General features: G+C 39.6%; 1 protein-coding gene across 1 annotated transcript in view; it reads right to left on the minus strand.

Annotated features, from left to right (window-relative positions):
- The window catches only part of Phlpp1 (PH domain and leucine rich repeat protein phosphatase 1), a 222,752-nt gene that overhangs the window by 41,913 nt on the left and 160,078 nt on the right, over window positions 1-20,761 (minus strand). The window contains exons 7-10 of the mRNA XM_041648172.1: window positions 20,188-20,390; window positions 18,890-18,950; window positions 16,198-16,293; window positions 12,718-12,873 (exon numbers count right to left, since the gene is read on the minus strand). Of these exons, the coding sequence (XP_041504106.1) occupies window positions 12,718-12,873; window positions 16,198-16,293; window positions 18,890-18,950; window positions 20,188-20,390 (516 nt within the window). The remainder of the gene's footprint in view (window positions 1-12,717; window positions 12,874-16,197; window positions 16,294-18,889; window positions 18,951-20,187; window positions 20,391-20,761) is intronic.

Below are 20,761 nucleotides of genomic sequence, written 5' to 3' on the forward strand. Positions count from 1 at the left end.
CCCTTCCAAGAGTATTTGGGAAACACAAATTGGAATCCTTGGGTAGAGGCAGGAGAGTATGAGGAAGAGAACACAAAGTTGGATAGGTTGGGAGGTGACAGTTGATCTGAAAGAAGGTGGAGAAGTGAGGATGATTAGAATCAAAATTTATTGCATCAAATTTTCAGATAATTAATAAAAATATTACTTAAAAATTCATCTTGGTTTAAACATTCAACATGGGTTCTGGACCATTTTAACAAATGTTGAGAAAGAAGAATTTTAAAAGGGAGACTATGTAATGTTAGGTATAGTTACTTTTTATCTTGGATTTTTTTTAAAAAGTCTTCTATTAGGAGCCCTCCCTAGTACTGTCACTCCAAGCTTTCGCGTGCTAATTTAACACTCCAATTCTGCATACATACCACACACACACACACACACACACACACACACACAGAGAGAGAGAGAGAGAGAGAGAGAGAGAGAGAGAGAGAGAGAACACTACATTACTTATCTGAGGAAAAGCAACTTCCTCAAAAAAGAATAGTTTCCATTAAAGAAAAACATGCACTCTGTTGGCATTTAAAGAAAATAGAGGGCATGGGGGTAGAAGAGGGTTGAGATGGGCCGTAGAGACCATAAACAGTCATTGGAAATTATAGCTATGTGCCACAGAGTAGAAAATGAACTGGTCTTAACTAGGAAGAAAACCAGTTTCATTACTAGAATTCTTTTATTTTTAGGTCCTATTCCTATAACCTTAAATATATCAGTTAAGAACTTCCTCTGTGTAGAATAGAATAAATTAAAATGTAAGAATTGCATTTTTATTGCCCCTAAAATACTATGGAATGGGGTCAACTGGGAAACCATCCGATAACTATTAAAATACAATTCTCTAGGAAATGTGCAGTTAAAGACACATAAAAGCCTGGAGAGGGAATGAATTTGTGAGTATTTGCATAGTTTTAGACCACAAAGAGAGGAAACGCTGCCTTTTAAACCCTGGCACATCAGTGCTCATCTAGAAAGCTGCAAGTGATGGTGAAAGCCCTCGGCATCCCAACAAGAGGAAGACAGTTATTTCCAAGGACTTCTCGTTGCCTTGAAATTGCCAGCTTTTATGGAACTCTACACTCTCTACAGAAAATTAAGAGTGGCAAAAACCTTGTACCACACTCCTCCAAGAAATGAAGCTAAGTTAGCTGGAATTAAGGGGTTAGCTCCAAAGGACGGTTCTGAACTACACAGAGCACAACCATACTATCTCCAAACATGTGAGCTGACTTTTTATTTTTATCATGATCTCAGGAAAATTACATGCAATAGCCATTCTCTAAAAGAGTCTTTCTTCAATTTGAATATTTTAGCAGAAGCCAAACTGAATCGATTTAACGATCTAGGTGCCATTCTTCCTCCACAAGGAACAACTACTTTCAATATGCAAATCAAAACCCTCCAGTATGGAGAGTAGCTGATTTAATGACCAGCTGCACGGCTCTCCCCCATCTTCAACCTGATGGATGAGCTACATCTTCAAGCCACAATGATGTGGTGACTATTCTAAAGCTTCCAACTTAACCAATTTCTGTATATTCACATACGATATCACAAAAGCAAAGAAAGGTTATGTGCTAAGTGATGTTTCAGCCATGAAGTCTCCTCAGGACATAATCATCTAATTAAAAAGAAGGTAATACAATGCTATCAGTGTTTTCATTTATCAGGTGCTTAAGGAGGCAGAGCACACTCCTCTTTTCCATTGCCGTAGATGATCTCATTATCCCAGCTACCCCTCATATTTCACAGGAGACAGAACCAGAGCTGAGAAATGCAAACCTTTTGGCAGTATTTCAAACAGTGATGAGTGGCACTGACAGAAATTTCATCAATCTCAACAGATCATCATCCCTGAAGCAGTTCTCCACGATCCCGATGTTAGAATAGTAATCAAAACCCTTTCCAGAGGACATTTCCGTGAGCCCCTTTCTCTCAACTGCTGGGGTCTGGCAGGACCCAAGAGCCTGTGTGCACATACTTCCAAATCAATTCTTAGAATCACCTTCACACAACACCTCTTCTTAGCAGAAAGCCACTTCCTGCCTCCAGAGCTACTGCTTCATTCCTCTGCCTTGGCACACGCTCTTTGCTTGGTCCTATGCAGTCTTGTTTGATTTTTCAGAAGCTCTCATATACTCTAAAATTCTACAGCCATCCTGTCTCTGTAGAAGAGCAGGGCTCGGTGCTATGACAGATTTACCTTGATCATGGTATCTTAGCACAGCAATAGAAAAGTAACTAAGACAAGAATGTTATTCCTTATTCATCATCACTGGAATGAGGTTGTATAGAGTGCTACTATGTATGGGTTGCTCCACGGTTCCTCATCAGTAGAGTCCAGCTGTGTAAAATGGTACTCCATACAGGCTGCTCCATAGTTTATCATCATTAGGATAAATTGTGTAGAATGATATTCTGTGGAAGCCCCAAAATGTGAGACTAGTTCACCTTGTCTGAAGGTCAGAGAGTCTGTGCTTGCTCACAGGTGTTGACAAAAACTGTACGCACTCTGACCTAGGGTGTGGTTACTTGCTGTTTTGGATATTAAGATGGCCCAGAAAGGTAGCCACTCCACCCTGACCAAAGGTCAGAGAATTCAAGCATACTTCTGCTCCTTCTTTTGAAATAAGATGTTTGACCTAGGGAGTGGCTGCCTTCTGGATACTTGGTCTAGGGTGGGTTCACTGTCTAAACAACAGAATGCTTTTCTCAAGAATTAATGACGTGATGTCTCAAGTATTGGGGCAAGTAACTGTTCTGGTTGTCCTTTGTATCATGTTAAAGCAGCCTTTTCCTTTTTCCCCGTTTTGTATTGGGGTATAAAGCATATGGGAAAATTAAACACGAGTGAACTCAGAACTCAAAATTCAGCATTCAGTATTCCTGGAGTTGCTATCCCGATACTATCCTATGTCTCTCTGATTCTTTCTTACGTCTGTTCCACCTAGCTGACTTTTCTAATCTTCACACCCCTACCCTGGAATGTACAAACCTGCTGTGGCTAGGACTGCAGCTGAAGTCACCCCAAAAAGGTGGCTCATGACAGTACTCCTCCATAGTTTATCATTACAAGAACGAGACTGTGCATTTCTGGCAGAGACCAGCGGCTATACCAACCACTCTCCATGACGTATTAGACGGAACATAGCCAACGTCTTAACTACTGTCAACATTCACTCAGATTATTTGGTATTACCAATTATAGTCAATTAAACTTCCATTTTCTCCACTTTGTAGCCAATAAATTTGTGGGGAGATCATTTAAGAATGTCAATATCCCATTTATCAACATACTTCTTAAATTTTATTTATTTATTCATCTTTATGTGTATTGATATTTTCTATCCTATGCATATAGAATCAGAACACTGTTTGCAGGGATTGCTTTTGCTGTCTTGCCATTTGAGTCCCAGTTACCAACTCAGGTCATCATGCTGTTGGCTCTTGCTTATTATCTTTGGCTTTTAAGAATTTTTTTTCCAGTAATGTTAGTCAAACTCTGTGTGACTCCTTTTACTTATAGTTTGTGAATTGGAATTAAACTGTAAGGAGAATTCTTACTTATTTACTCAATTTTTTACTTTGTGCTAATTACAATTTACAGGAATTTATTTTTATTCTATTGGGAATAATTCGTTACTCTCATTTTGCATGTATCACTAAAACTGTCCCAGATACAACATGTTTTCTGACATAATTTTGTGATGCACAATTAATAAAAACTCAGAGAGAGAAATTAGGGTTCAACCCGAAGGTCAGAAAAATAAAACAGTCAGTCACGGGCTCTTTCCTCTATCTCAGTCCGAAACGGCGATCCTGCTCCAGGAATCTCAGGATAGACTGAGAGTGAGAGCTGACTCCTCCAGTCTTGTAATTCTCTCCAGGGCTGGGACAGGCATGCACCGCCTGGCTTTTCTGGCAACTAGTGTGGCTGCTGGGATTAAAGGTGTGTGTTATCACTGCCTGATCTCTAAGGCTGACCAGTGTGGCTGTCTTACTTTCTGAACTTCAGGCAAGTTTTATTTAATAAAATAGAAATGAAGTAACACTATACTTCTGAGTTCACCTTGTGTTTAGTCAGCTCTAGTGCTAGAATCAATCCTGGTTTGCATCTATGAACTTCAGAATGTTTTTTCTTTGTATAACTTTTAAACATTTCTTAAGTCTATTCTAAGCATCCTATATTTTTATGCTATTTTAAATGGGGGTTTGCAATCAAAATACAGTCTCCCACTGGCTATTGCTTGTACATGAGAAGCCTCTTAATAAGAATGTCATATCACGCTACCCTATCTAACTGACATGTTTGATACTGAGTTATTTATTACCAACTCTAGAGTTTTTAGGTATGCTACTGAGGGTGTGGGTGTGTACATGCATGCACACATGAAAGCAAGAGGCCACTGCTAAACTGGGTGTCTTCCTCAATCCCTCTCCACCTGAGCTTTTGTGGCAGGTCTCTCACTGAACCAAGAGCTCACAAATCCAGTTATATTAGCTGCCTGCCCCTAGTTGGGCTACAGGCACGAGCCACCCCTCCTGGCTTTCTACTGGGGCTGGCGATCTGCAGGTCCTCATACTTGTGAAGCAAGCACTTTACCAATTGAGCCGTTTCCCCAGGCTGGCCCTTCAGATTTTTATACGACAACTTACTAATTTATCAGTTTTTTTACTCTAAAATCTTTACTTTATTGCCATAAAATATTCTTTGAATTACAATTCTAAAACTTAGTTCTGTCAATGGTTTGCATTGTTGCTCTTCAAGGACTTAAACATAAGCCACTCCTTTCTTTTTGTTCTTTATTTCATTCCCACTAACTTACCATTAACTTCTAAGTTCTTCTTTATTGCATTTTTAATTTTTTCATCTAACTTTCTGTTTGTTGCTACATTATTACTTTGCATTAATATTTTGGGGGGGGTCTGATGACTATCCAAATATGTGCCCTTTAAAATTCCATTATCTTTTTTAAATACAGTTCTGAAAAGTTTTATTTTTCTGAATCTAAATTTGACTATTAGATCTCAGAGTTGATCACTGAGATTATTTCAGGTACCTAATTAGTAGATCTTCACAAATATACTTTAAGATATTTTTGTGTGTTATAAAAAGTGTATTGAACTTCAATATTTGTAAGTTCATTCTATCCCACTACTTTCTCTGTTCTTCAAGAGCTCAATATATAAACTCTGTTCCTTTGGGGCCAGTTTTCCACTTCCCCTATTTGTCTCTAACCCTTTTATTTCTTCATTTCGCTTTCACTTTTTTGCCTTTCTTTAATGTCTCTTTCTAAACATTTATTTGAAAGTAATGCCCTTTAACCACCTAGTAATATGCTGCTCATTTATAAAATGATTGTTGTTCTTTTCCATTTTATGAGTTCAATAACATTTTCCATTTTTGTTCTTAACTTTCCAATTTTTTTTCTTTTTTATATCCTCAAACGCTCATGAGTATATTTAATTCTGCTTGGAATGCTGCCTTAAATTTGTATCTAAACAATAACTTAGGGGAGGATGTGTGTTCTTTTTGTTTTTTTCTTAGGCACTGTTTATGGATATGTTCGCCATTTCCCTGTTGATTTCCATGGCATCTGGTTATTTATAATGGTCTCTTAAGGATTTTAAAATTATGTGTATATGTGCACAGTTTTATTGCAGTGCCTGTGGAGACCAGAAGGTGTCAGATTCCCAGAGTTGGAGTTAGAGGCAACTGTGAGGAACCTAGGTGCTTGAGTCCTCTGTATGAGTGGGTAGAAAGCCATCATAACCACTCAGCTTCTCTACCCTGTTAATGAGATCCTAAGTCACTAGGACTATGTGCTACCCTAAGTCTGTTCAGACTGAGAACAGATGGATGTTGTGTACTCTAACTTTCTGTTCATAGATCTTCCCTTCCCTTTTACCAACTGTGTTAGTTACGGTTTCTGCTGCTGCAACAAATCACCATATATATAAAAATCCGTTGCTGTTCATCACTGTAGGAAGTCAGGACAGGAACTCAAACCGGGCAAGAACACAGAGGCGGGAGCTGATGCAGAAGCTATTGAGAGGAGCTGCTTACTGGCTTGCTTCCCATGGCTTGCTCAGCCCACCTTTTTATAGATTTCAGGACCAGCAGCCCAGGGATGGCACCACTGAAAAATACTTTACAGCTGGTTCTCAAAGAGGCATTTCCTTAGCTGAGGCTCCATCTTCTTATGATTCTGCAGTTTGTGTCAAATTGATACACAAGACCAGCCTGTACAATTGACCTCTTGTTAATCTGACACATAAACACATCACTACTAAGCCACAATTCTTTCTTACTTAATTGATCTTAAATAATTTTAAAAGTCCACAGTCTTTACAAATTCAAACATATAAAATTTTAGTTCCTTTCAAATAGTCAAAGTCTTTTAAAATTTAAGTCACTCAACTGTGGGCTCCAGTAAAATATGTTTTTACTTCAAGAGGAAGAATCAGGACAGTCACAATCAAAGCAAACAAAATTCCAACTGTCCAGTATCTGGGATCCACTCGCAATCTTCTGGATTTCTCCAAAGGGCTTGGGTTGCTTCTCCAGCTCCACCCTGTGCAGTATACACAGCTTATCTTTTAGGCTCAGCTGGCTTCCATCCGATTGCTGCTGCTGTTCTTGGTGGTCACCCCATGGTACTGGCATCTCCAAAACGCTGAGGTCCCTCACTGCAACTGGACTGTACTTTCACCAGTAGCCTCTCATAGGCTCTCCTTATGGTGGTGCCAGGTCTCATCTCTTTGCACGACCCCTTCAGCAATGGGTCTTCAACTGCCACTAAGGCTGTACCTTTACTAAAGGCTTTCCCTGGTCTTTCATAGTGCAAAGCCTCAGCTGCTTTCTTTCTATGACCCTGAAAGACCTGGATAAACCTAGACACCCCCCCCCCAGCAGAAAAAAATAGAGTCAAAAATCTAAGCAGAGAGAGAAGAATCAGAAATCTAGATTAACCAGTTCAGTGACTGTTTCAGGATCTAGCTGAAGATAAAGTTAGATTGTAATCTTGAGAAACAGGGAGTTACCCCCTTGTGATTATCACTGGTATTTTCGGAATTTTCAATGATCACTGGTATTTTTGGAATTTTCCCATGACGCCCTCCCTACCCCCTTTGGATTACTGGGTTGTGGTTTCTTCCCTTAAATACCCCTTCTCCCAGCTACTCGAGGTCGAACTCTCTACCCTGGAATGGGAAATGAGTTTCGGCCCCAGTGCACTGGCTCCTGTGCTGTCAATAAACCTAGTGTGATTGCAGCAAGGGGGGTCGTATTATCCTGAGAATTGAGTGAGAGTCTCCCCGCCCCGGAGGTCTTTCAACCCCTTCATGCCTTCAAATCCAGAATCAACTAAGTGAACCTTATACATTACCAAGTCCAGCTGCCAGCACGAGGTACAACCGTGGCTGCCTCTGGAACACAGATTCTCTGTTGTCTCAGGAAACACTTCCCAGAATATTCACCTCAATGATGCTGGTCTCTTCTTAATGACTTAATTTCTTAGCTCTTGCTGACCAGCATCAAGTATCCCAACAAAGCAAAATTTTTGCTTTGGTAGTTCTGATATCTTGTTAATCAGTTAATTCTTCAGCCTCAGCTAACACAAGAACCACAGGATCTTAATTCAAAATAATAAATGGCCCTGATAGTCTTTAATATTCCCTCTGAAACTTTACAAACCAGGCCCCCATCTTCTGCACTTCTCTCAATATTCTTATCTTCCAAGTCCCCACAGAATGGCTTTCCTAGCCCTAAGTTCCAAAATCCTTCCACAATTCTCCCTAAAACATGGACAGGTCGGCCACAGCAATACCCCTTTCTATTGCTGTGATAAAACACCAGGACCAAAAAGCGAGTTGGGGAGGAAAGGGTTACACTCCAGCATTGCTATTCATCACTGAAGGAAGTCAGGACAGGAACTCAAACAGGGCAGGATCCTGAAGGCAGGAACATGCTGAAGAGGACATGGGGGGGGGTGCTTATTGGCTTGCTTCCCTGGCTTGCTCAGCTTACCTTTTTATAGAATCCAGGACCAGCTGCTGAGGGTTGGCACCTCCCCCACAAATGACTAAATGAGAAAATGCCTTACAGGTGGATCTCAAGAAGGCCTTTCCTCAGATGAGGTGCCTTTCTCTGATGATTCTACAGCTTGAGTCAAGTTGACACAAAACCAAACCAAGTGCCTGACCCTTCAGATAGATCGCATTGCCAGTCGTCTCTGTTCTGCCAAATATCTCTTTGTTGGCTTGATGTGCTGCCTGAGGGTAAGATGGGTGGAATGGAATCTGAGGCTGCCGGCTGAAACCTGAGGCTTACTTCTCTCTTTGAGTGTCACCTCTTTCTGAGATAAGATTAGAGGATCTGTAACTGAAGCAAGGCTTCCCACCTACCCTAGGAACTCTCTGAGGGCAGCATTCATCTTCAACCCTCAGTTACAGGTAAGTGGTACATGGGTAGACTCAAAATCTAACTACCAGAGTCCTGGCTAGTGTGAAATCACAGTAGTGCATACCTCCCATCCTAACACATTCTTGTGATTTCTTAAGAACAGATGAGCCCCATAAGCACCAGTACAAGAGCAAATGATTCCTGATTCCATCTTTAGACAGCACTGGAGTGTGGGTAACAGAGGTCACCGATTTCAGGACAGCACTCTTGAGGCTCTTCCTGGACAGTATTTATTGCTACTCTTATACAAAGACATTTAGAACATTTGGTTAAAGCCTTCTGGATCATTCCTGTTAGACCCATAAGGAATTAGTCACCAGAATATGATCCCTGTCAATATGATCACATAGATGGCCATCCTCTGATGTTCACCCTTTCCTTCTGTATGATCCAGGGAAACCTAGAACTTTTCTGCATAGTGTTCCAATTCCCACTGGCTGATTCTCTGCTTTTGACAAACTGACAGCCAATGTTGGTGCTAATAACCCCAGAAGAGCCGCCACATGCAAGTACCAGAGAAACACCAGAGATGAGGCATATATATCCCAAGAGCAGGAACACCCATGGTCACCTTGAGCTTTCACTGTCTAGTGGACCTTGCAGACTAGAATCCCAAGGCTGACCTCATTAAACATGCTGATCTGGCTTTCCTTCTAACATCTCAGTCAGTGGAACTGCTATGAAAGTCAGGAATCTGCAAGTTCTCTAGATGATTCTCAAAGCATGCTTTTAGAAACATTTTTAATATACCACATCCCTCCAAACATCAGAGCTTCAAAGATAGCTCACTTAAATAAAAAAGTGTGGGCAACTCAGCTCTCCAAAATGCCAGAAATAACTGCCTTTGCCAAAGAGCACCAGTTGTCATGGTCAATTGATCACCTTCTTTTGATTTTCTGTTCTTTTAGTTCCTTTGATATTTACACAAATTCTGTCTGAGTCACTCAAGCTTATGGTTTATGGTGTGACTAATATGCTGGGGATAGTTAATGAGTACAAATGAGAAATACCAGAAACCTCACTGGCACATGGACGGCCCCACCCCCATCTCCTGCCTCTGAGTATCCTCGGTCTGCTCCAAACAGGTATAGAAACAGTGAGTCCCACCACTACTGGGGGTCTATACAACTGTCTTTTAAAAGCATTAGTTCCAGCTTTGCTAGTTGGACTGATTCCATCGGGAGAGGTTATCTGGCCATCAAATGTGCGTGATGAGCCTAGGTGGACAGGGGGTCAGTGACTGCCAAGATTCTAAGAAAGAACAGAAGGATGACAGTACCTCTGGCTGTGACTCATCCACTGGTGACCCACGGGGAATTACCTAGCCTTCCTCTGACCATCTGGTGGTCACAGCAAAGTATCTGAAACTCCTTTGGTGTTTCCTTCATGAGAATTCTCATCATAGAGCAAAAAGATGTTCAGCAAGATGAGGAGTAGATTATTTACCAGTTTACTCAGCAGAACCAAATCCTGCCCTCTCTCAGGATGCAGTATCACAGTCAATATCTTAACAATATATGGCCCTCAAATTTCATATCCATCTACAACTTTGAGCTATGAGCTTTCTTAAAATACATATTATTTTTAACTATCATAAGTCTACATGCATTTACATTTATAGTGTGACATTTCAATTCAAGTATAGAGTATGAACTGTCATTTTTTAAAAACAACTCAAATAAAACTCAAAGGTGAATACAAAAAGTAAATTCATAAAATGGTGATCAAGTCATAAGAATACAAATAAGCTGGCCGCAAGCTTCCAGAGAGAAATGAAGACTTCACCAAAAGTCACCGGATTGAAAGTAGATTTCCTTTTCTTGTTTACCAAATGACTCCCTGCTAACAGGGAGAGCAGACAAACATGTGCTATTTCTCAATTATATGATCCAACCCAGAACTGTAAACAATAATTTACTATCACAAAGAATATTTGTAAAAAGTTATTGTTAAGATTTGAATTATGGAGTAAACTGACAGAGGAATAATGCCTGGGGGCCACCTGCTAGACACAAACAGTAAATTCATCCTGTCATACAGCAACCAAGTGTTCTTCCTCATACCAGTGAGCCAGGCTGTCCCTATTTCTACCTTTTCTGTTCTCTTAAATCTAACTTCTATTATGTTCACTGAGTAGAGTTTTTCAAACTATGTATTAGGGTTTAAGAAACTTGGTAGAAACAGCTACATCCAACAATTTTCAATGCCTACAGCATCCAGCACAGTGGCTGAACCAACAAAGACAGATTACAACTGAATGTGCAAGACACTGGTGACAGGCTGCTTCGTGAAAAGCCCCCAAAACTCTAGTGTTTTCTCTGATGGTCACCACTTCTGACAGCTGCTTGCAGATCTGCCCTGCGGACCAGAACTCAAAAGGCCTCCCTTTCTCGCCTCTTCTCCATCTCCTTCCTCCTGGCAGTTGCCAGGATTTATAACTTGCCTACTCTGAATTTTCTCTCAACCTCCAACTAAATGTCCACTGAATTTCAAAAAGAAAACAAACTTTCCTTTAACATTTAAATTAATCCCTGTCTTGGGGTTTTTATTGATGTGAAGAGACATCATGACCACAGCAACTTTTATTAAGAAACACATTTAATGGGGTGGCTCACAGTTTCAGAGATTTAGTCCATTATCATCGTGGCAGGACATGGCAGCATGCAGGCAGACATGGTGCTGGAGAAGGAGCTGAGAGTTCTACATATTGATCAGCAGCCAAATGGAAGTGAAGTGAGACACCAGACGGCGGAGGCCCCCAAATCTGAGCCTGTTTCCACATTGACAAAGGTCAGAGAGTTGGAACTTACCTCTATTCCTACAAGGGAATTGTGTTTCTACCTCAAACAAAGGTCCCACCTAGATTTAGAGTAGTGATTTCTGCTCTCTCAAGGTTATTGTCAACAGGTGTATTTCAGACTTGTATTTCAGGAATAGAGAAGCAGATACTTTTCTATCTCAAAGAAAAGTCTAAGGATCTAACTAAGTCCAGTTCACTTAAGGAGATAACTTTGGATTACACCCACGGATTGGTTTGCCTATAGAATGTTTTGATCTAGGGTGTGAACATGACTGGTTTTGTTTAGTAACAGAATGTTTAACTATGGATGCAGCTTGCGACTTTCAACTGGTCTGTTCATTTCCTTGTATCATGTTAACGCAGTTTTTGTCTTACTCCTACCTTTTGGGGTCAGGGGTTTTTAAACAATTGGAAATTAAACACGGGCAATTTCAGTTCAGAGAACTCCCTCTCTATATTATTCTATATGTTATTATTTTATTATTATTAAATGTGTCTTCGTATTCTTTACTATATTTCTAAATCCCAACACTGCTACCCTGGCAAGCGGTATTTTTGTTGAGGCTGGTCCCTGACACTGCATATGGCTTGAGCATATATGAGACCTTAACACCCGCCTCCACAGTGACATACTTCTTCCAAAAAGGCCATACCTACTTCAACAAAGCCACACCTCCTAAATATCGCAGATGGGGCCCAGTTACATTCAAACTGCCACAATCGCTCATCAAACCAACTTTTCAAATGCTTAGATACCAGTTATTTAGGAAAACTGTACAAATATGAGGGTAAGTAGCTCAGTGGTAGAATGTTTGTCTACAGCCCAACATATCTCAGGCCCTGGGTTTGACTTCTAATACCTAAAAAATCTAAAATTAAACTTTTGATTATTGGGAACAAGCACTCACTGTGGGCAGCACCCTTCCCTGGTCAGATTCCTGGACTGTATAAGAGTAAAGGAAATGAGCTGAGCACTAGCTGACCACAGCTAATCCGCTGTTCTCAGCACTTAACTGTGCATTTGGTGAGACAGCCGTTTGAAGCTCCTGCTTAACTTCCCTACAGTAAAGGGATTATAACCTGGAACTGTGAGCAAACTTTCTCTCCCAAATTGTTTTTGTCAGGGTGTTTTACCACAGCAACAGGAAATGAAGAGAATCAGATAAGTAAGGGAAGCCTAAACTTGCCTGCACAACTCCTGCTCAAGGAGAAGTACAAGAGTTCACACCTCATCCCCATGACACATGTTTAGCACAGTGCAAAATACCTTTCTCTACAAAGAGCAGTGAAATTAGTAATGATCTGAAGGGTTCCACACGAAATGGTAGAAAGGTGGCTAGCTAACCAATTACTCATACACCTAGGAGAGACAATAAATAGCTACCAAAACCCCCAGCGACGTTCAAATCTTTACCTGTCAGCCTTCATGAGGAGGTTAGGTGGGAGCTCAATGAGCTGGTTATGCTGCACATCCAAGACCTCCACAGATGTTCTCTCTAGCCTTTCAGGAAGCCTTGTCAACTGGTTGTGTCCTGCCAGTAATTTCCGGAGACTACTATTACAAAATAAGCTGTAAGAAAGGGAACAAAAACAGAAGGCAACTATTTATATTGGGCTAATTTGGGATGAGGATTTAAAAACGTAAGATTTAAATAATCATTATTTCACAAATTATATATTAATTCAGTATAGGCTAACAGGTTCATTTTGATGTATTAGATTTATTTATTTTAGTCAATGTATACGAGTGTTTTCCCTGCACGTATGTACGCACACCACATGGGTACCTGGTGTCTGCAGAGGTGGGAAAGGACATTCACTTCCCTGAAACTGTGAGCCACCATGTGGGTGCTGAGAATTGAACTCAGTCTTATGCAAGAGCTGCAGTGCTCCAGAATGCTGAGTTAGATCCCTAGCTATAGCAGGTTTATTTTAATATAAACTTGGAGCTATTTGTATTTCAGCGCTTTCTATATTTGTGTCATGGAAGGAGTCACTGAAGAGTGTGGTCTCGTCTTGATCCACAAGGCGAGCTTTACAAGGCTGTGTGCTTCTTCAGACCCACAGGCTAATGTCCTGTCCCGAGTCTGAACAAACACAGCTGAGCCGTCTGCACAGAGATTAGGACTCAGCAAAGTCTTCGATAGCATCAATCTTTCATAAACACACCTAAGAAAATTTTACTTCATACATTGTACATAAATACATTTTACTTCATAATTTAATTTCCCCCTTTCTCTCAGTAATGCCATATATTTTAGGGATCCATAGTTTAACCCTATACCAAAGTAGACATTCTCTGAATAGAATAGGTAGGTTTAATTAACTGCAGTATTAATATTAAATGATAACTAGATTCTGTTTAATCCTTCTGGATACTATCTAAGCACTAAAATATTGCTTTTCTTTTCATGTATTTTCATTATAAATAACTTGTTTCATTGAACTCATCACATACCCTCCTTATAGAAACAAAGTTTCAATATCAAATCAATTCTAATAAATCACTGTTGGTTGAATATCAGAACATCAACTAGATTTCTGCAAAATCTACAGTTCGACACTGAGGGAGAAAGTAAGAGATACTGTTTTTGTTTCACATTTAAAAAAATGTAGATAAACACTGGATTGTATGACAAAATGACACTTGGCATTTACTTTGAATAAACATTTTTTTTAGATCCACAAAAGCCTGTACTAGTACAGAGCCAATAAAATACTGGCTTTGAAAAAGCGGTAAAACCTCCAGCTATCTTGTATTTATTAGTGTGCGGAGGTGCACTGGAGTGTAAGCACATTTAGTCCCCGACAAGACAGAAGAACAGTAAGACAGACAGACAAAATCTCCAACAATTTACCTACAGACATATGGCCACTTTCCTTTTCATGTTCCTCTGCTAAAAGGACTGGGCAAAGTCTGTGTCTGTCTGTCTGTCTGTCTGTTTCACTTTCTCTCTCTCTCTCTCTTTCTCTCTCTCTAGTGAGGACTGCTGCATGAGGGTTAGGTTAATTAAATGCTCAATTAACTAATACTCTGGGGACAGAAAACATTTTTTAAATGAACCATATTTATGGATATTATGATGGCTGAAGAACAAAGAGAAATTCATCTCTACAGGGACTGAAATATAACTTCGATTTATTTTATGAGAGCAATATTCTAACATAATAAGAGCTACATATACAATTGGAAACTCTGGGTGCCACATTAAAAAGAAAAATGAAACAATTCTTATTACTAGATTTACTATGTCTAAAATTGTTTAAGCATTGTTATTATAAATATTTTGCACTAACTATATTTACAGACCTTCTCTAGAACTAGTTATATCTCAGGTGCTCAGTGTGTGTGTGTGTGTGTGTGTGTGTGTGTGTGTGTGTGTGTGACTCAAACAAGTCAGCACTGTTTATCTTCCTCAATCATTCTCTCTCCTCTGTCTCTTTCTCTCTCTTGAGGCAGGGCCTCCCACTGAACCCATGGCTCAACAACGGGCTAGACAAGTTGGCCATTGCACTGCAGGGACCCACTTGTGTCTGTTTCTAGTGCTAGGGTTACAGATATATGTGACCAGGCTTGGCTTTTCTTAGGCAGGAACTAAGGATCCAAACTCAGGTCCTTACATGTGTGTGACAGACACTTTACTGACTGACCCATCCCCCCAGGCCCTAGTCACACTTTTAAAAGTCAACTGAAAGAAGTCTGATGTGAAGATCAAAAGAAAGATTAAGCTAAATGTTACTTTTCTCTTATTTGTATTGGTAGCTTTGTTTATACATGGATAGAAACTACTTTCCTCTGTCCTATAACTGGCTAAAAATGTTGAAATAACTGAACTTAAATTCTGGTAGCAACTGGCCATCAATTAAGTTTAAATTATTACTTAAATTAAGATTAATAATCAGTGTCTTGTTCAGAAGAGCCACACTTCAAATGCCAGGCATCACATGCAGACTTTAGGAGCACTGAGGTACACACCATGTTCATCAAAGAAAGTTCCTATGATGAGCCAGGAAAGACTTCTGTGGTTTATTGACTACCTGACTAGTCACAATTACTTAACTAGAAAAGACTTATCTGTACCTATGGATACTTGAAATCATCACAAGGTTACTTTAAAAATTTTGTTATTAAGGAACAAATTATGAAGGGGAGACAAGTTAGTGGGCAGAGCTCTTGCTGTATGTGAGGCCTGACAAACTGCATTTAGATCCTCAGGACCTGTAAAAGCAGGAAGCAGTGGCACTCCTGTATGGAATCCTTGTGCTGCTATGAGTGCAACAAAGATCTCCAGAAACGTGAGGCCAGCTAGGCTGACGTGCGCATCCGTGCATAGGACAGATCCTGTCTTCCCCAAGGCAGTACTCTACCTCCACGTGTGCACTGTGCACACACCCCAACACTGTAAAAACTACAATTATGAAAAAGGTAGGAATTAAAGGAGAAGTCTGTAGATTTCCTATTTCAAATTTGCAATAAAAAGTACAACCTAGTTTATGGTTTCAAGGTTTAGTGATCTAACCATATCCATCTGCCTCGTATCCCACCACCACCAAAACTGTATCCCAGGGCAAACAAAAGTTATCCAGGATAAGGTAGACATATTATCAACAGAGTCGAGTAAGGTCCCTAGGTAAACCATTTATACTGGTTTCTCAGTCTCTGAGCATTCCCTTCAGTTTATTTGTAATTTTCCAGGAACCACTACCACTTGGTATGGATATGAATGTCAGCACGAAAGTTAAAGCTCACTCTACTCTCACCCCACAATACAGGAACCAAAACAATGCATGTATTTGAAAACAGACGGTCTTGGAGTTCATAACAACAAGCTAACAAGATAAACACTAAGTCAGCATATTAATACTAATTATCTATTTGATCTGAAATACTTACCGAGCAGGAAGTTCACATATTTGATTATGGCCAATATCCAAAACTTCTAACTTTCTGCTTTCACATACCCACTCAGGCACATTTTCTAGGCAGTTTCTGAAGATAAGAACATAAAAATTATTACTTTAAAAATTAAATCTGGCCTCAAATATGTAATTTATTTTTTTAAATTTATATATGCCTGTATGTGTACATTCATGTAGGTGCCCAAGGAGGCCAAAAGGAAGCATAGGATCCCTTGGAGCTGGAGCTACGGGTAGTTGTGAGCCACTGATTTGGGTGCTGGAAGTGAACTCCAGTTCTCAGCAAGAGCAGGACACACTCTTTATGCTGCTGGGCCATCACTCCAGCCCCTCAAATGTACTTTAAGCTCAAAAGAACTACACAGAAACAAAACTTAAAAAAAAATGCCAAATTTCAATGAGCAAGATCAAAAGGATATATGAAAATCACTGTATTTTAAAATCAAGACGAATCATTATAAAAGAGAAGAAATAAACTAACACAGAAACGTCATCTCTAACATTTAAAAGATCACTACCTCTAGATATTAACACCCCTTCAGAGACCACTGCGAATTTAGAAAGAGGGAAAAGTGATCCAGGTAAGTCAATTATAAACTAACCAAGTATTACTTTCAAGTTCACATTTTTACCATTTGTATTAAAAGAATTTCCAATTCTTCCTGGCATCATAAAAATACAGCTACTGGGAAGAACGGGAAATGAAATGGTGCACTACAGTGAAGACTTAGAATTATTTGAAAATGTTTACTTGGGCATTTAACAGTAATTACAGTTACCAGAAACAAGTGAACTGAACCAATTATGACATTATTAAATGATCTGACCACTAGAAAAATATACTATATTTGAATTTCTTTCTTTTACCTTTAAATAAAAATATGTACAGTAATGAGGCACACATAAAAGCATATAGCTATTTCTCCCCTCCCACTCCCAAGTGAGGGAATCAAAGGCCACACACGTTTGTCAAGATGAATGCATGATGAACAGGTGCACAAGGCTGAGCAAATATGATGCTTGGGACGTTTTAATAACATGGTGGGCTGATCCATGAAGTAAAAAAGAATTATGAAAGTTTTGATTAAATATGGAAATAGAAGACATTGTTTTCTTACTATTTATATGGGCACACACTGTTATACTCAAAAACTTATTTTATAATGGTTAACTCTTGAACAGATGAACAACACAGAAAAATAGAAAGAAAAATAGAAGTCCTTCAGCAATCACAGCATAAGGAAATTAAAACTATAAATGGTAGTGTAGAATTCTGCACTGAAGAACTCTTAAGGTCCACGAAAAACCTTGCTCAACACCCTGGGAGGCAGGGCACATGAGGTGAACATGCACATCAGATGGGCACACAAACACATGAGGCTGGCATGTGCCAGAGTCACAGAGGAAGATAAGCAATATTGAAGTTACAAATCCAGGGTCTTGGCCTAGGGATTCCTAAGAGGACTATGTGCCAAACACATTCTATGAGTAATAGGAAAACAGTTTCTATAGCCAACTCTCTGAAGTAAATCTGTACACAGTATATATATGTACATATGTATACAAACTCCCGATATGTATATTAAATCCTGAGCTTTGATAAGAAGTGGTAGGAAAAAAAATCTAAGAACTAAATCAAGTAATGTCTGAGCTTAAGTTAATGAAATAAAACTATAGCAACTTAATAGGAAATTCATGAAACAATTCAAAGAACTTTATTTCTAAGTTCATAGTAAAGTTGCAATTGGAATAATTCTCCCAATAGCTAAAAACTGAAAAGGTATTTATTATTAAAATAGCTAAATTTGTGTGCTTTCATGATGAAAGGTAAAATTCTATACCTTATAACTCACACTGCCATGGGGATTGCAACGATATGGTGATTCACAAGCACACCACAATTCACACCTCAAATGGCTAACAGTAGGTATCTTCAGAGAGCCAGACTCCTATGTGTTCTCATATTTTGGTATTTCCTTAAAATGAGTTTCAATTTTAGTAGGTTAAAATTACTGAAGTTTCACTTGTGTAAATTTATAACGTAGACAAAGTCATGCCTTTGTGTCACCGGGTGGGGGAGGGAGATCTATTTTTGTATTTTTCAGCACTAGAATAAGTAAGACTCACTGCACAAGCAAAGCCGCATGAAAGCCTGTCTACCTAAAGCAAGCTAAGAGCCCAGCAGCTCTCAGAGCTTTTGGCAAGTACATGTGTGTACAAAGTGACAAAAGGGAACTTAGAGACACAGCAGTGTTATAAACCGTAGCCTCATAGTTCCTGGGGGGGGGGGGGGCGGGGACACAAGATACAACTGATATATAAAGGGCTAGTGGACCTTCAAGTTACCCTGAAGTCTCCAGTCTTTATATACAAACCTAGGATCTAAATTGATTTCAGAGCTAGGGATGGTACCTCATTGGTAGGAGCTTGCTTAGCTTGTAGGAGACCCAGAGTTTGAACTCAGGTATAAGAAAAACACAGATGGCATCCAAAGGTCCTTTTTTTTAAATGAAACTTTAAATTAAGTTTAATTTTTTATTATTTTAAAACATTTTAGTCAGTATTACTGTCCTTCAAAAATTTATAAAACATCTTAGCATAGGCTTGGACAGAATCAGCTAAAGAACTCCCCAATAGGCCAACAGTTCTGTAAGGTGCTGTCTTCTTACCTTGAGACATCCATGTAAGACAGATAATTTGGAACTGGGTAAACATCGAGTTGAACGAGTTCTACAAAGGGAAGAAGCACAAACACATTACTACCCATGTGCCTTTGTCTGTAGAAAGCACTGTACTTTTGGCCTCCTCTGTGTATTTAGTTTAGGAAGTACAATGCATCTTCTTGTATTACTTTAACTGCAGGAAACTAAAGCCATCCTCCCATGCAACCGTGAGTCATTCATTCTCTGTTCCCATTTGTTTATGTGCTTTCTCGTGGTTCTGTGTGCCAAACTGCACCTAAAAGGTCATTCAAATGAACACCATATTTTTAATACTCATGTCATCCATAAAACCGAAAGGTCTTCCTTGTTGACTCCCTCACAACTGAAACACCATACTCTAGAGCATCACAAAAGAGCTCTGCTGGTCAGATCAAAAGGTTTTCTGAACTTAGGAAATATGACACCACTTTCTGCAGGAGCAGTTTCTGAAAGGCCTGCTCTCTTAATTCATAAGAATTATATAGCTGCTTTTTCTGGTCCCAGTGAGAGGCTTATAGATTAATTTTTGGTACCAGCTCTTTTCTTTCCAATGTAACATTTCAGGTACCCACCTTAGAGAAATGAGCCATGGAACACATTTATGGCCCGCTTGCAGGTTCCCTTAGCTCACATGAAGTACATCTTAGTAGCCTGGACAAGTGGTGGTGTGGATTCTCTCGCTCCTCTGTTGTAAGTGTATCTTGCCTACTGTTCTCGCTATTAATCTGAAAGCACCACTACTAGCACAAACCTCCTCTTCCTAAGGATCTCTCTTAAAAGTCTCACTATCTGATTCCACACCTACATCCCATAATTTAAAAAACAACCCCCAAATAAGGGGTTTTATTAAATAACTAAGAACCTTGCTGTCATGATATTCCTGTGGGCACATGGTTCAGGTTTATCTTCGAGGAGTCCCCTAGTAATGGAACATGAGATTGCAGGTCTTGATTGGAGCCTACAGTGGACTTCCCACCCTCTAGCATTTAGTCAGGAAGTCAATGAAACAGTTTACCTCGCCCTTACTTTAAGCAGAAGAAACAAATGACCAGTGGGAGCAATTTATCATAACGCAAAAAGCAAGCTAGGAACAATAAAATCTTCCCTTCTGGTTCCTGTAAATACCAAGGCAACATTCTTCTTTTATGACTTTTATCTTGGAAGGATTTGATCCTTATTTTAGTAAATGAGGAAAGAAGAAAGTCAGTAAGGCCGAGATGATGGTACTGGGCAAACAGCGCAGCCTGGATGTGGTCTGCACTTACCGTTAGAAGAAGCATAGAGCGCTTTTAGGAAATAGCCACAAATGTTCAGTGTCACCAGCTGATTTTTTTCGCAGTGCAGAACTTCTATGTTGTTGAAAACCATAGCATCGAGATCAGCAAGTTTATTGTCTCGCAGGTCAAGCTGGGTGACATGCGGCACAAAGTCCACTTCATCTGCTATAAGCTTTCTGAGTATGTTCAATCTTAAGGAGGAAGGACACAAACATGAGCTACTTAACCACAATACTATAAATAAACTGCTGAACCCATATAGTATGAAGTGATGAGACAGGACTCAGTTCTCCCTGTATTAGAGCTCCCCCTGCCATCTTCAATTTTAGCATCTGCCTTGTTTAACTGGCAAGATACACTAGTTATTTTTAGCTACAATTCTAGAAGTCTGAGCCTTTATGATATATTTCAAAACACAATTTAAAACACAATTTAGGTCATGAAGGCTAGAAGGGAGGGAGCAAGTGTATTGATTTTACCTAATTCACTTCAAGAGAAGAAAAAATATCCACTTAGGCACTTACTTCCAAAGAAAGAGGCTGTAGTACAGATAGCATACTGG

This window comes from Microtus oregoni, unplaced genomic scaffold (assembly GCF_018167655.1).
Source record: "Microtus oregoni isolate MIOR12 unplaced genomic scaffold, Mior012 000003F_ref0000135, whole genome shotgun sequence".
NCBI classification, from domain to species: domain Eukaryota; kingdom Metazoa; phylum Chordata; class Mammalia; order Rodentia; family Cricetidae; genus Microtus; species Microtus oregoni.